This window comes from Bubalus bubalis, chromosome 11 (assembly GCF_019923935.1).
Source record: "Bubalus bubalis isolate 160015118507 breed Murrah chromosome 11, NDDB_SH_1, whole genome shotgun sequence".
In the NCBI taxonomy this organism is placed as follows: Eukaryota; Metazoa; Chordata; class Mammalia; order Artiodactyla; family Bovidae; genus Bubalus; species Bubalus bubalis.
The window spans coordinates 92,809,231-92,824,924 of NC_059167.1; the positions used below are offsets into that span (position 1 = coordinate 92,809,231).

General features: G+C 41.3%; 1 protein-coding gene across 2 annotated transcripts in view; it reads left to right on the forward strand.

Moving 5' to 3' along the window:
• Positions 1-15,694, forward strand: part of ARSB (arylsulfatase B) — a 180,076-nt gene that overhangs the window by 18,538 nt on the left and 145,844 nt on the right. For both annotated transcript variants that reach the window (XM_025296367.3, XM_044925446.2), the window contains exons 3-5: positions 697-883; positions 6,934-7,124; positions 14,724-14,931. In XM_025296367.3, coding sequence (XP_025152152.2) covers positions 697-883; positions 6,934-7,124; positions 14,724-14,931 — 586 coding nt within the window. The remainder of the gene's footprint in view (positions 1-696; positions 884-6,933; positions 7,125-14,723; positions 14,932-15,694) is intronic.

The window sequence follows — 15,694 nt, forward strand, 5'->3', positions numbered from 1 at the left end:
TAGTTGGCAAAGGGAGGGTTATTTTAATTGCCTTTTCATATAATTGTAGACATTCTATTTTAATATTACTCCAAGACTCAACACATGATCATTTGTTAAAGTTGGTTGTGTGGTGCTTGTCCCCTAGGCAGACTTGTATGAACCACTCCTAAGCTGTCGGGTGGGTGGCTGTTTTCTTTTTGTAAAGAAAAATTGGTCCCTGTCTTTTGAAATTATGGTTTCTATAAGGCAGAATAAGAAATGCAAATCCTCACCTTCATTATACCCTTTTGAAAACTCAAGACTTGAAAAATTATAGAAGCTCCTTCTGATCAAACGCCAGCTTTTCACATGCATAGGAATTAGAACACTTTTTCCTTGATAGATCCACACTTCATATTACAGCTACCCTTTTGAAGTAGGAAGTGAAAACTTAAGTTAATGGTTTCTAACATAATTCCTGAATAAATATTTGTAGAAACTATCTAACATTTGTTAGAGTGCTTTTATTCATTTCTTTCAAAATCTTATTTATGTCTATTACCTTATTTGAATAAGTGATAAAAATGCCTTTTAGAAATGCCTTAAATTGGTACAGAAACTGAATTAAACATTCAGGTCCACAGATATGTCCAATAAATTAGGCAACCACTTTATCTGCTTGTTTAGAATGTTTCAACATCATTAATCCATAATTTTATGTTTATGTCTTTTAAGATCCACACAGGTTTACAGCATCAAATAATCTGGCCCTGTCAGCCCAGCTGCATTCCTCTGGATGAAAAACTCCTGCCCCAGCTTCTAAAAGAAGCAGGCTACGCTACCCACATGGTTGGAAAGTGGCACCTGGGAATGTACCGGAAAGAATGTCTTCCAACACGCCGAGGATTTGATACCTACTTTGGTAATGGAAATACACATGTTTCTGTACCAACGCAGACCAACTGCAGCTGTCTCATAAAACAATTGAAATGACCAGAAACTTGAAAGCAGAATGCATCAGTCAGTAGCACTGGGGGGCCCCAGACATGGCGGTGCGCTCCGGGCGTGCTGGGACAGCAGTTGCCTCCACCAGGGTTCTGTTCCGCACACGGGGTCCTTGGAAGAGTCTGCTGTCCCCATGTCAGAGGCCTCTGTGCTGTAAGAGAACTCTATGACTGAAAGGGGATACAGACTGATTTTTTGAAAAAAAGTTTCAGGCAAAACTCAATACAAGAATAATTCCTTCACAAAAGTTCAGAATATTCTTTCTCCTCATGAACTGTGTTCAAAGGTTTTGTTTAGTTTTGTTTTTCCTGGAAATAAACAGGTTCTTTTCCATTGGTATCCTTTCCCCATTCTGTGAGATCTCTTTTTGAAATCACTAAATTGGGGAAGATAGAGCAAATAAATAAAATGGGAGGGTAAATAACAAATGTTAATAGAAGAGATAAGAAGTAATAAATATTTTATGGGTGTGATAGCCCTGTAAAAATAAATGTAAAGCCTATAGTTTGTTTTCAAATATGCTCTCTTTAAACCTATTACTGGAGAAGGAAATGGCAACCCACTCCAGTATTTTGCCTGGAGAATCCCAGGGATGGGGAAGCCTGGTGGGCTGCTGTCTCTGGGGTCGCACAGAGTCGGACACGACTGAAGTGACTTAGCAGCAGCAGCAGCAAACCTATTACAAACCATACTGTAACAACCTGTTTATCTGTTTATCTTGCCAGGGGCTATATATCTTTCTATCAAGTTCTTTTCATATTTTGCTTTCTGTCTATCTAGAATATTCTGTTTTATCTGTCTAGCCGTTTAGCTTGCTACCAACTTCCCACTTGTCTCTTCATTTATTTACAACCTGCCATATCCAAAAGAGAACATACACTGAATGTAAATATTTAAGAAATAAATAGAATGAAAAATCAGGGTGAGTAGAAAAAGATGGACTAGTTGCATGGCACTGAATTATTTAAAAACAAAACAAAGCAGAACAGCTGCATGGCTGTAGGTGGACTTCACATTGAACTCTGAGATTTGAGACTTCTTATGTCCAAAGGGAAAAAGAAAAGCAGTCTATAAGAGTCATATTATTTATAAGTTAAATGGAAACCAGATGTTCAGGAAGAGTAAAGCATTTTCTGGCTCTTAGACCTGAGAGAAATTTCTCCTTTGGGAGAAAGTAAGGTGGACAGCATCCTCAGAAACATCATTTTTGTGACAAAATAGTGGTTGTCTTGTAGATGTTTCCTGAAGCATTGTCTTTTATTCAAGCTACAGCCAGAGCACCCGAGTCCCTTTTGGTTAAAGGGTTGATCGAGGGCCATATCAATGCAATCAGAGCTCACAGCTCTGTAGTGCCTTGTTGGAACCAGGGTTAAGGTCGAGATGCAAGGATCCAGACATGCGACTGTGTCCTGTTCCCATCTCAGTTCTCTAGCAGACATTGCTAATCACCGTGCCTTCTTTCTTTCTCTTAAATATGTATTTATTTATTTGGCTGTTCCTGGTCTTAGTTGTGGCATGTGGGGTCTTAGTTCCCCGCATAGGGATTGAACCTGGGTCTCCCTGCATTGGGAGTGCAGAGTCTTAACTGCTAGATCACCAGGGAAATTCCTCATGCATTCTTTCTTAGTGAACCTGGATATATCCTCAGTATCCTTAAAGAGCCATTAAAAAATAGGACTTGGATGTAAGACCTCTTTGTTATCTTGGATATTCTAAAGGAAAAAACAGCCTCTACATCCTTTGACAATTTTCACTCAGGCCTTTGCAAAAAGATGGATCGATACCTATATTCTGGCAATTGGAAGAATTATAGATATTAAATTTTTTTAATTAAAAACCATTTATGAGAAAGAAGCCTAACTGGATTTAGACAAACAGAGTGATACCTCACATTCCTATGGAAGGGAGACTCGCAGACAAGGAGGGCATGACGACCACGAGCTATTATCACTAGGAAGACTTAGATGTCCTGGTAGAAACCAGTCAGATGATTGTGGGCCTGGCTGCTCGTCTCTGTGAGTACACTAAGAACCATTGAATTGTACACTTTATCTGGGAGATTTGTATGGTGTGTGAATTATATCTTAATGAGGCTGTTAAATACAGCAGTCAGAGATTTTAATTGTCCAAAAAGTAGTTTTTCATTTTTCCCAAAAAAGCATCAGCTGCCATCTTCTTTAGGCTCAGCCCCAAAGGTTAAATTTGTGGATTTGGGGTCTCATCCTAAGATGAGAACAGCTCCAAGCGACTGTCCACATGGTTGCATAGGATCAGTTCAGTTCAGTCTGAACAGATCTATTATGTGAATAAAGAGTCTAATTTCTAGAATCCTTTCATCTGTACTAACTTGTTAATATTTACAATTCATACATTTTTTAATCAAATATAGCCTTCGCATGTATCTTCCCAAATGATAGAAAACAGTTTATACTTACAAATAAAGAACCCGAAGTGATTCCTCAAGGTGTTACCAATAACGAATAGTTATTAATATAGAACACCAGTGTCCTGACCCCTTTAATTACCCATATAAAGGCTGAAATTATTTTCATAGATATATTTATTTTTCTACTACATAAATGCAGTTGCTCAGTCGTGTCTGACTCTTTGCGACCCCATGGAGTGCAGCATGCCAGGCTTCCCTGTCCATCACCAACTCCCAGAGCTTGCTCAAACTCATGTCCATTGAGTCGGTGATGCCATCCAACCATCTCATCCTCTGCCATCCCCTTCTCCTCCTGCCTTCAATCTTTCCCAGCATCAGGGTCTTTTCCAGTGAGTCAGTTCTTCCCATCAGGTGGCCAAAGTAGTGGAGCTTCAGCTTCAGCATCAGTGCTTCCAATGAATATTCAGGACTGATTTCCTTTAGGATGGACTGGTTGGTCTCCTTGCAGTCCAAGGGACTCTTAAGAGTCTTCTCTAACACCACAGTTCAAAAACATCATTTCTTCGGCACTCAGCTTTCTTTTTGTTCCTAGTCTCACATCCATACATGACTACTGGAAAAGCCATAGCTTTGACTATTCTGTTGCATATTAATTGACAAATATACTGGCTTTCCCTTTCTGTTATCATGTAGGATAAAAGATTACCATTTAAAGAGTTATCTTGAGACCAAGATATTTGTTATATTCAGGACTTTGAATTTACTGAACCATGGAAAAGGAAGAAATTAATTTTTAAATTAATTTATTTGCTGTGTAAGGTGTGTAAGGCTTTTAATTGTGATTATAGGAAATAATTCAGAGCTGAGGAAAGGGTTAGATCAATTATATCATCTTTAAAGCTTTTTTTAAAAATGTGGGTCATTTTAAAATCTTTATTTGAAAAAAATAAAATCTTTATTGAATTTGTTATGATATTGCTTCTGTTTTATGGTTTGATTTTTTTGGACCCGAGACATGTAGGATCTTAGGTCTCCAACCAGGGATCGAATCTGCGCCCCCTGCGTTGGAAGGCTAAGTCTTAATCACTGGACAGCCAGTGAAGTCTCTCATCTTTATTTTAATATTAATAAGCAGTGTTTGTCAGGAAATAGTTCAGAGTCCAGCACAGTTATTTCTTTTAATAGCTTTATTGAGGTGTAATTCACACACCATGCTGCTGCTGCTGCTAAGTCGCTTCAGTCGTGTCCGACTCTGTGCGACCCCAGACATGGCAGCCCACCCGTCCCTGTGATTCTCCAGGCAAGAACACTGGAGTGGGTTGCCATTTCCTTCTCCAATACATGAAAGTGAAAAGTGAAAGTGAAGTCGCGCAGTCGTGTCTGACTCTTAGCGACCCCATGGACTGCAGCCTACCAGGCTCCTCCGTCCATGGGATTTTCCAGGCAGGAGTACTGGAGTGGGGTGCCATTGCCTTCTCCATCACATACCATAGGTTCTTGCTGGGGTCCAGCCCCGGTGGATCCAGGGAATTTGAAGGGGAGACAGCATCGGCGATCAGGAAACAATTGCTTAATTAAACGTTAATTAAGGATATAAAGAGTGGTTAAATAAGGATAGCTCAGTGAGGAAATTCAGTGGAGAAAAGAGGCTGAATAATTCAACCAGAAGGTGAGAGAAAGAACGACATGGGGAGGCCAAGTTTCGGTGAACAAGGCCCGCACTTTATTTTCCAAAGTAGTTTTTATGCCTTAAGTTGTGCCTAGAGGATAATGGGGGAAGGGGTAGAGTCATGCAGTAAGCCAGGCTTTCTTCCTGCAAACTTATCATATGCAAAAGTTTAGGTGATTTGCATCATCTTCTGGCCCGGAGGCCTGTTAACATTTTAAGACCCTTTCTTCATAAAACTTATTTTTCTCTAAAGGTGGTTAGTCAGGTGCCACCCTCCAAAAGCATTAAAGTTGCATTCCTATAGGGCAAAGGTGTGGTGGGCTATAACAAGAAAAAGAATTAACTCAAGGGTCCAAGATTACAAACATTAAAGCGACTACTTACACCAATTATATTAATCAATACACTGCCAGGGACACAGCAGGTAAGGGATGTGGAAACTTAGCAGCAAACATTGGCCCAGCAAGTGAAAAACCCTTCACCAATACAATTTCTAATCAATCTTTTAACTGCTCAAAGGAATCTGTATTCAGACAGTTTAGAACATCTCATGCCTCTCACAGTTGGGAGGCTCTGAACAATCACATGTGGCAGGAAAGACCTATTCAGGCAGGCTAGAGGACTTCCAAAGGAGTTTGTAGGTTGAAACACTATCACACCCAGGAACTTTATTAACTGGAGCTGTAAGTTAACTCTTTTTTTCAGAGAGAGGTAATGGGGGACAGCACCCCCCCCCCCGTAAAGTCAGAGGTGTAGGTGAGAGCACAAAGCAGAAAGGAGGCAGACTCTGGTTTTGGGGGTAGATGCTCGAGAATTTCCAGGGGGACTCCTGAGGCTCGATCCCACCTTTGCGTGTGCCGAGCCTCCTTCCTCATGACCTTTGCCACGGGCGGAGCTCCTGCTCCCGGCAGGTTCACTCAATAGAAGTGTACAATTCATTGATCTTTAATAAATTCACAGGGCTGTGCCGCTCTCATTACAGTCCAGATGAAGAACATTTCTATCATGCCTCCCCCGACAAAGAAAACCCATACCAGTTATCAGTCACGCACATTTCCCCCAACCCTGAGAGCCCTAGGCAACCACTAACCTACTTTCTGTCTGTATAGATTTGCCTATTCTGAATGTTTCATAGAAATAGAATCCCACAACATGCAGTGCAACTTATTTTAATATTTTTGGAAAATATGGAACATTTGCAGAAACAAGTCAAGTTGAGAAAACCCGTTTTCTCCTGTGTGTAAGTCTAAGTTGTGGGATAGATGTCATTTAAATTTGGAACAAAATTGGGGTCACTGTAGGTAGAAAAATCTAATTTCAGTGCTGTACATTAGTTTGCTCTTTTGGTTCTGTTCTGTTTAGAGATCCTCCGTTTAGAAAAGTTTGTGTCTCTCACCAGTGGGTGTCAGCATCTGACTAAAGATGGTTCCTCCAAGAGCTCCTTCTATACATAACCTTGAAGCCAGTAGGCCAAGGTCAATATCAATGTTATTTGAATCCTGCATTCATTTACGTGATCACCTCAGAGTAAAAACTTGTAACAAATCACATTAACCGCATGCTATTTTAGCCGTTAGATAGCTTTAAATGATTAAGGTGTCATCACCTTTGCTGAATGTAACCTCTGATTTTTAAAACCATATTTACTTGCAATCACTCACTTTGAGAGTTACACAATAGAGCTTACGTTCTAAAGATTGAAGGATGGATTTTGATTTTTTTTACAATAACATTTTAATGCCTTATGCTGGCAAATATAGAGATGTTAAAAACGGTGCTCTGATTAGCCTTGTCATTTGATTAGCCTTGTCATGGGTAATCAATTGCATTAAGCAATTAAATGCTGCAGCCTCCATTTGTTTAACAAGTTTTATGCTATGCTGACTACTTCTATCTCCCATCTCCGTTGTAGGATATCTTCTAGGCAGTGAAGATTACTACTCCCATGAGCGCTGCACCTTAATTGATGCTCTGAATGTCACACGATGTGCTCTTGATTTCCGAGATGGTGAAGAAGTTGCAACAGGATATAAAAATATGTATTCAACAAACGTATTTACTGAAAGGGCTACAACCCTCATAACCAACCACCCACCAGAGAAGGTAAATCTTGCTTCTTTATTGATTTCAAAGTCCCGTGAAGATAGCATCTCTGCTCAGGTGAACATAGGAAGAGGCCCCTGTCTTTTAGGAAACAATCTAATAAGTTCTAGGTTGGTAAAGAACATGACTGCAATGTTCAACCTGGGTACAATCACCGGGTCGGAAAGATCCCCTGGAAGAGGAAATGGCAACCCACTCCAGTTTTCTTGCCTGGAGAATTCCATGGACAGAGAAGCAGAGCAGGCTACAGTCCATGGGATGGCAAAGAGTTGGACCTGACTGTGTGACTGACTTTCACTTTTTTTTTTCACTTTCAAATGTTAGAGTACATTAGTATCAGCCTGGGAAGCTTGTTAGAAATACAAATTCCTGGAGCTCACTTCTAAAAGTCTGATTCATTAGGTCTGGGGAAAAATCTGTCAATATTTTAAAGAAGCTCTTTAAGGGTGATTCTGTTGCAGGTGGTCCCCAGATCACACTTTGAGGAATGCTGTGAGTATAGTGTTTTGGTACCAATAGAGTTTTACTGTTTTAGTGTGTTATGTGCCTGAATTGACTTTATTTTTAAAAATAAAGTTCACTTTATTTTTAAAAAGATAGGCTTATGTGCAAAATGAGGTGTTATTATGACAGAATTTCTGTTAGAGACCCACAAACTTTAGATTCAGGGCAAGTTCCCTACCTTTGTATTTCCCAACCCCCCAAGAATTATCTTGGCTATTCTAGATATTCTGTATCCCCTTGTTAGTTTCAGAATGAGGTGGCCAGTTTCTACCAAAAAAAAAAGAGGGGTCTGCTTGGGTTTGGATCTCATTGAATCAGTAGACCAACTTGAGGATAACAGACATGTTAACAATATTGAGTCTTCTAATCTAGAAGCATGGTACATGAATGAGCCTGTTTTTCACATTGACTATACTGAAGCTATTTGTATATGTCATGTGCTTAAATCTTTTGATTTACTTACAGGGAAAAATAGAAAAGAGTCTGACTAGCCTTAACATTTTTGCTTTTTGTCAAACTAAAGTTAACCTCCTGAGGTGAAGTTTAAGCTAAATTCCATAGATGTAGCTTATAAATGCCTTTAAAATTGGGTCAGATGCTTGTGTTGTCAGATGTTAGGCTCAAAATATGGCTTCATTAAGAACTGTATTAACATGCCCTCAAAATTAGAACTTCACACAGTAGATTACAAAATGTGTACTGTTATCTGGTTTTTCTGATTGCCTGCACTTTGCCTCGTTGGCAGTTACTGAAGGTTCTCAATATGGATCACAGTTTGTTTACCTGTTCAGTCTTGGTACCTGGCTGCTGACTCCCCTTCTGGCCTTGTTTTCTTCCTGGCTCTGTCTTTGTCTCCTCTAGCTCAGTATCGAGTATCTTTCTTGATATCTGTCCTCAGCCTTGCCCCACTTTTGAGTTTTTTTATTATTCTTTCACGCTGGCCACTCGGAGTGGCCATGCTTCCTGTGGATGATGGGAGAAACGGGAACATTCTATCAAACATGTAGACATATGCATATTTAAACTCTAGGTCTATACCAATATTCAGATAGTTGGAAAGATAACTGCTAGATAATTGGCTTCAGTTCTTAGTTTTCTTTGGTATGCTTGGCATGTTGTATATATGGTTGAAGATTGAAAGAATGAGCTAAAGTCTTGAGGGAACTGTGGTCCTTGTCTTGTCTTTTGAGGTTTGAGGTGGGGCATTATTTTACAGATAAGCCAACTGGCTTTGAGAAGTGAGGGAACTTGTTCAAGGTCACAGAGTTAGAACTTAAAACCCTGGTGTTTAACTCGAGAGCTCAGAGCAATGACAGTCCTCCGAGGTTCACAGTTCAGATTCCAGACCAGAGGTGACAAGACCCAGTGTGATTCAGCCTGATGGTTCCAACATACAGTGCATTAACAGTGTGCTGGGATCCTCTGGAAGGCTTGGAAGAAGTACCACAGTTCCAAATACTGTGATTTACTGGGCTGGGGTGGGAGCCTATCAGTTACTTTCCTTCCACCCCCAGCTCCCATCAGTGGTTCTGCCATGACGTCTCTGTTGATTGCCCCTAAGCACAGGGGGGCAGGCAGAAGCCAGCTGCCCTCTACAGGTTCACAGTATGTCGCTACTTTAACGGTGTAACAATTACAATATGCCTACAGTAAAAATTAGTTCCCATGAAGGAACAATAGAGTGTTCTCTCCCAGCGCCCATAACAGTAAGCAGACAAGAGGAAGCACCTGGGCTGAAAGCGTTCCTGGTGGGTGGGCTGTCTTAACTGGTGCTGTGGGCGAAGGCTCAGGAGCAGAGGGAGACTAGAGGTGCTGAGAGCTCACGAGCCATGCAAACTGGTGTGTGATGAGTCCGGTGCTGCTTATGGCAGCATTATGGAAATTGCCAGGTGAGAGGTGGTCCTTTTCCTACAATGACTGAAATATTCCGAAGCAGTATCCAGCCTTTTTGGGATCCTCATAGTCAAGTGTGAAGCGCAGAAACAAAGGAATAAAATAATCAATAGCTGAGTAGTAGCCCCCAAAAGTTTAAGACATAAAATGCAGGTGTTTACATTTTCCACTCTCAATAAAAGGATGCAGCCCACCAGGTCCAGGATTTTCATTGTTTTATTCTAACATTGAATCTAATCCTGTGCTAATTTCTCTGTGCTATCTACAGACTGCAACATGGACAACTTGCTCTAAGATGGAAATCGTTAAAGAAATACAAAGTGTCCGCAAGCTGACTTAAAAATGTGTCTATTTTAAAGAGCCCTTGAGGAGAAAAGAGCATCTGGAGCTATTTTATAACAGAAACATGGTGTTGGAATCAGGGAGAAATTGCTAATAACCATTGCACAGTGCTGGGAGGGAATGTCATTTTTTTTTTTTCCCCTGCAGGATAATTCCCTTAGTACTAACACTACAACGTGAAAGTAACACATTCACAAAATATCATTTTGTTAAAAATAGCCCCCCCAAACTTTGCAGAATAAAAATAAATGTTTTCTCACACACCTCATCTACTAGCAGTTTCTTAAAGCAAATGTGAATTTCTAGTGGTAGACACTCACTTTTTCCTGCCACAGTTTGGGAGGAAATGTCTTACTTTGAAAGTCAAAGAATAACACTTTAAAAACGTATCATATGCTTTTTAAAAAGTGATACTTTAAATTAGAAAAATATACTAAAGAAATGAAAATAAGGCTTTCTTCCTCACTGAAATTAGCATAATGAGAAACAGAAATGAATCCTTAGCACCATTTTAATATGCTAATAACTTTAGGCAATTATGTCATGCTGCTGCTGCTGCTGCTAAGTCGCTTCAGTTGTGTCCGACTCTGTGCGACCCCAGAGACGGCAGCCCACCAGGCTCCTCTGTCCCTGGGATTCTCCAGGCAAGAACACTGGAGTGGGTTGCCATTTCCTTCTCCAATGCACGAAAGTGAAAAGTGAAAGTGAAGTCGCTCAGTCGTGTCTGACTCTTAGCGACCCCATGGACTACAGCCTACCAGGCTCCTCCGTCCATGGGATTTTCCAGGCAAGAGTACTGGAGTGGGTACTGTTACTTAATACCTAAACATCGGGTGATGATTCACATTTAGGATACCAATTTATAGACCTAAGAAACCCGAAAAGGGTACAGATTCTTTACCACTGAGCTACCAGGGGAGCCCATGCAATATTGGATGGAAATACTCTAAACTGTGGTCCCTTGGGCCTCTCCTCATTAAATGGGCTACCCTGTTTATCATTCTGCCTCCTGGTGACCCAGAGACATAGTGATGTGTGCAAGGCTGCTTGCCAACACACTGAATGGTCCTAGATCACTGCTGATGAAATGGGGAAAAAACAACTTCTTTTGTTCAAGGACCACCTTTATCTTTACTCATTAGTTAAGAAGATCTAGCTGACAAGTGGTGTGTGTGTGTGTGTATGTGCATGCGTGCGTGTTCAGTTGCCCAATTGTATCCTAATCTTTGTGACCCCATGGATTGTAACCCACCGGGCTCCTCTGTTCATGGAATTTTCCAGGCAAGAACACTGGAATGGGTTGCCATTTCCTACTCCAGGGGATCTTGGATGAGGGATCAAACCCTCATCTCTTGCATCTCCCGGATAGGCAGGCAGATTCTTTACTGCTGCGCCACCTGGGAAGTGCAGTTGGTAGGTAATGGGGGGCTTTGCAGGGCTTATAACAGTCACAGGCCAAGGCAGAGTGCATCTCCCAGGGGTTGTTTTCACTTTTTTGTCTCAGATTTGTCTCTTCTGTTTGAACTAACAGGAGCCTGACCACTGGGAAAATAGGGAAATAGTTGTAGTTTCATCATTTTAATCCCTTAAGAGCAGTGGCCATGTCTTTAGCCACTAAGAAATAATTATGGGAAAGACTTTAGGTAATTTTTTGCTACATTTTACCAAGTGAGCAGAATGATTTCCATTCTGGCTATTTATAAGACCCTTGAATGGTGGTCCCAGAATCATTGTTTTTTTCCCTGGTGTGGTTATGAGAACTCTCTTCCACCAGCTCCCCAGCTGTTGCCGCCAAGGATCACTTTGCGTTTGGGAATGACCTGCCCTCCTTCCCCTTTCTCTCCTTCACCATGGGTACTGCCACATTGACCATAATGATGTGGGCAAACATGTTTTCTCCTGAAACATTGGGCTCCCTCCATAATTTTTCTACCCCTGCTCACTGCAGAGAATCCAGATCAGAGTCACCAACAAGGGCCAGGCTGCTACCCTAAGTAAGTGAAGCACAGTGGAGAGACTGGAGAGCTGGAGAGCCCTTGTGGGTGGGATCTCTGTTTCCCATACTCCAGCCATTTGTTGTCAGATGGAGTGTGGGCCTGGAGTTATCAGAGGTTCTAATTTTTCAAGAAAAAAAAACAAACAGGTTTTTAGTGTGACATTTCCTGGTTTTTAAAACTTGACGTGGGTTACAAATTGTTGTGGCCTTCCAGTTTTGAATCCTTCCCCATCCAGACCTTGGCTGGTGGCACGGGCTTGGTCTTGTGCTGAAGACTCAGACCCCAACTGCACTGCCAAGTCACAGGGGTCCCTGCTCATTCTTTCCTCTCCAGACATCTTAGACCAGCGTCCTTCCTCCCCAGCTGGGCAGAGCATCTGCTGGGATTCCCTTACCCGTAGTCTGGAGGAGCATGAAGTTTGGGTGGGACTTGTGTGGCTGGATGAGAATGCGTGTGTTGAGGGGCAGTAGAGGCGGAGCTAAAGCCGTGTCAAAGCTGTTAGTGTTGCCTTTTGAGGGCTGGAATTTGGAATGTCTTCCCATGGAAATAATACACAAATGAAGCCTAGGGTCTCCTTATCACGGTTGTCATTCCATCACCTGCCTCTTATTGAACAGTCACTTTGAATGTTTTGATTTGGGGGAAAAGGTATTTCTAAGTTCCAGTGAGGTGAACCGAAAATACTCTCTTGGGTGTCTATTTGAGCTCTATATGTATACCCATTACGGTATCACAAGGATGTATAATATATGATTTGAAACATTTTTTTCAACAGTAATGAATGAAATATGAGCCAACCTTCCAGTCTGTGTTCTAATATTGCCCCATTCTTTATGAGATTTAAAAGCCTCAAGTATATCAACAGAATTATGTTTTTTTTCTTGGGTCGAGCCAGTTGTCTCTTTGAGAGTTTTCAAGTCATTAAAGAATTCTATAGGAGCATGGTGAAAAGAGTACCTTCAGAAAGACTCATTAAAAGGAAGAGGCTAACCCAGAATACCGCTAATGTTAAATTCTGTAAATTGATGTCAGAGGTAAAATAGAATCAATGTATCACCCTCCTCAGTTTCCAAGAATTAAATTGGCCTCATGGTTCACTTGTTTTCTTATGAAAATATAGACAATGCTTAAACCTCTCCTAAAAGGTGGTCACTTATTTTTCAGCTAAAGCAGAAAGCTAACCCATCTATTGGGACATATCCACACAGTAATACCGGAGTTTCCGATAGGAAATTGCTTTGCAATTAATATGAATTTGTGCAAGCCATAAAGCTTATCTAAGCCTCAGTTATGCTGCTGCTACTGCTAAGTCGCTTCAGTCGTGTCCAACTTTGTGCGACCCGAGACAGCAGCCTACCAGGCTCCTCTGTCCCTGGGATTCTCCAGGCGAGAACACTGGAGTGGGTTGCCATTTCCTTCTCCAATGCATGAGAGTGAAAAGTGAAAGTGAAGTTGCTCAGTCGTGTCCGACTCTTTGCGACCCCATGGACTGCAGCCCACCAGGCTCCTCCGTCCATGGGATTGTCCAGGCAGGAATACTGGAGTGGGGTGCCATTGCCTTCTCAGTTAACTTACCTGTAAAATGGCTGTAACAAGGTGGTTTTTGAGTACTACGTGAGACAGAATTGTTGGTATTATTATTTCCATTTGTTTGAATCAGAGCTTTCTAGGCAATTTTAGAACTCAAGCTTTTTCATAAAATTCACCCATTTAAAGCACACAATTCAATAATAAACTCACACTTGTGCAACCATTACCACAATCTAAGTTTCAAACATTTTCACTGCTCCTGGAAGAAGTCTTGTACCTGTCAGCCGTCACTCATCACTCCTCTCCCTCAGAAATCCAGACGGCTTCAGGCAACCACTAATCTGTTTTCTATCTCCATAGATTTGCCTATTCTGGACATTTTATAGGAGCGAAACCATATAAATGTGATCTTTGCAATTGGTTTCCTTCACTTAATGTTTTCAAGTGACATCTATGTTATAGGATGTGTCACTACTTCATTCCTTTTTCTGCCTGCATCATATTCCTTTAATTGCTGTATATTGCTGAAAATATACCACATTTTGTTAATCCATTCATCAATTGGTAGACATTTTGCTTCCACTTTTGGCCTATTATGAATAATGCCACTGTGACCATCCATGTACAAGTTTTCGTGTGCATATATGCTTTTGTTTCTCTGGGGAAATTGCTGGCTCATATGGTAACTCTGTTTAACAACTTCAGGAACTGCCACATTGTTTTTCAAGCTGGCTATACCATTGTACATTCCCATCAGCGGTGAATAAGAGTTTTAATTTTTCTGCATCCTCACTCACACTTCTTATTTCCCAGTTTTGAAATTAAAACCATCCTAGTGAGTGTAGGAAATGGCAACCCACTCCAGTATTCTTGCCTGGAGAATTCCATGGACAGAGGAGCGTGGTGGGCTAGAGCCCGTGGGGTCACAAAGAGTTGGACACGACTGAGTGACTAGCTTTCTTTCTTTTCTTCAGTGGGTATGAAGTCGTATGTCAGTGTGTTTTTTGTTTTTTTTTTTTTAATTTCCCTGATGACTAATGATGTTGAGCATCTTTTCATGTGCTTATTGGCTGTTTGTATGTCTTCTTTGGAGAAATATCTATTCAAATTCTTTGCCCGTTTTTGTAATTGAGTTAATCGAGTTCTAGTATCAAGTTGTAAGAATTCTTAATATGTTCTGGATAAATATCCCTGATCAGATATATGATGTACAGATATTTTCAACCCAGTTTGTGGGTTGTCTGAATATTTCTTTTATTAACCAATTGACTTCTCTCTGTATATTTCATGCTTCCAAGCCCACCCAACTGATAGGAGCAAATTCTCTTTCCAGCCTCTGTTTCTCTACCTTGCTCTCCAGTCTGTCCACGAGCCCCTTCAGGTCCCCGAGGAATACCTGAAGCCCTATGACTTTATCCAAGATAGGAACAGGCACTACTATGCCGGAATGGCGTCCCTTATGGATGAAGCAGTGGGAAACGTCACCGCAGCCTTAGAAAGCCGAGGGCTCTGGAACAACACGGTGTTCATCTTCTCCACAGGTAAGTCTGTCAATAGGAAAATCATCTCTTGGCAAAGCGTAGGACGTGGTATTCAATAAATGGAATGAAGATAAATTGGAACATTTAGCAGTTCCTTATTAAAATAAATGCTACTTGCAAGAGTGGAGACATGGTAATAATGGATAGAAAAATGTGTCTAAGGAGAAAAAGAATTATGAGCCTTCTTCCTTCTCCCTTCAGATATCAAACTGTTTTGAGTTAGATATTTGAGTTAGATATCAAACTGTTAGAGTTTACTTGAAAACAAGCTCTCAGTAACTGGGTGAATGTGAGTGGATATCCCTCCTACGCAGGGCAGCCGGGCAGTGAGTCCCTAGAGTGACTTTTTCCCAGAAGTCTCTACGGACCAGGCATCCTTTATGAAGAGGACTTCTGCTGGCTCGGGGGTCCCTATGTCAGTGCCAAGATAAATTGTGACATTATTAAGATTTGTGACATTATGAAAATACTTAAATGGAGCTATTTAAATTTGGGCTAAAGTCTCCAAATATCAGATCAGATCAGATCAGTCGCTCAGTCGTGTCCGACTCTTTGCGACCCCATGAATTGCAGCACGCCAGGCCTCCCTGTCCATCACCAGCTCCCGGAGTTCACTCAGACTCACGTCCATCGAGTCAGTGATGCCATCCAGGCATCTCATCCTCTGTCGTCCCCTTCTCCTCCTGCCCCCAGTCCCTCCCAGCATCAGAGTCTTTTCCAATGAGTCAACTCTTCGCATGAGGTGGCCAAAGTACTGGAGTTT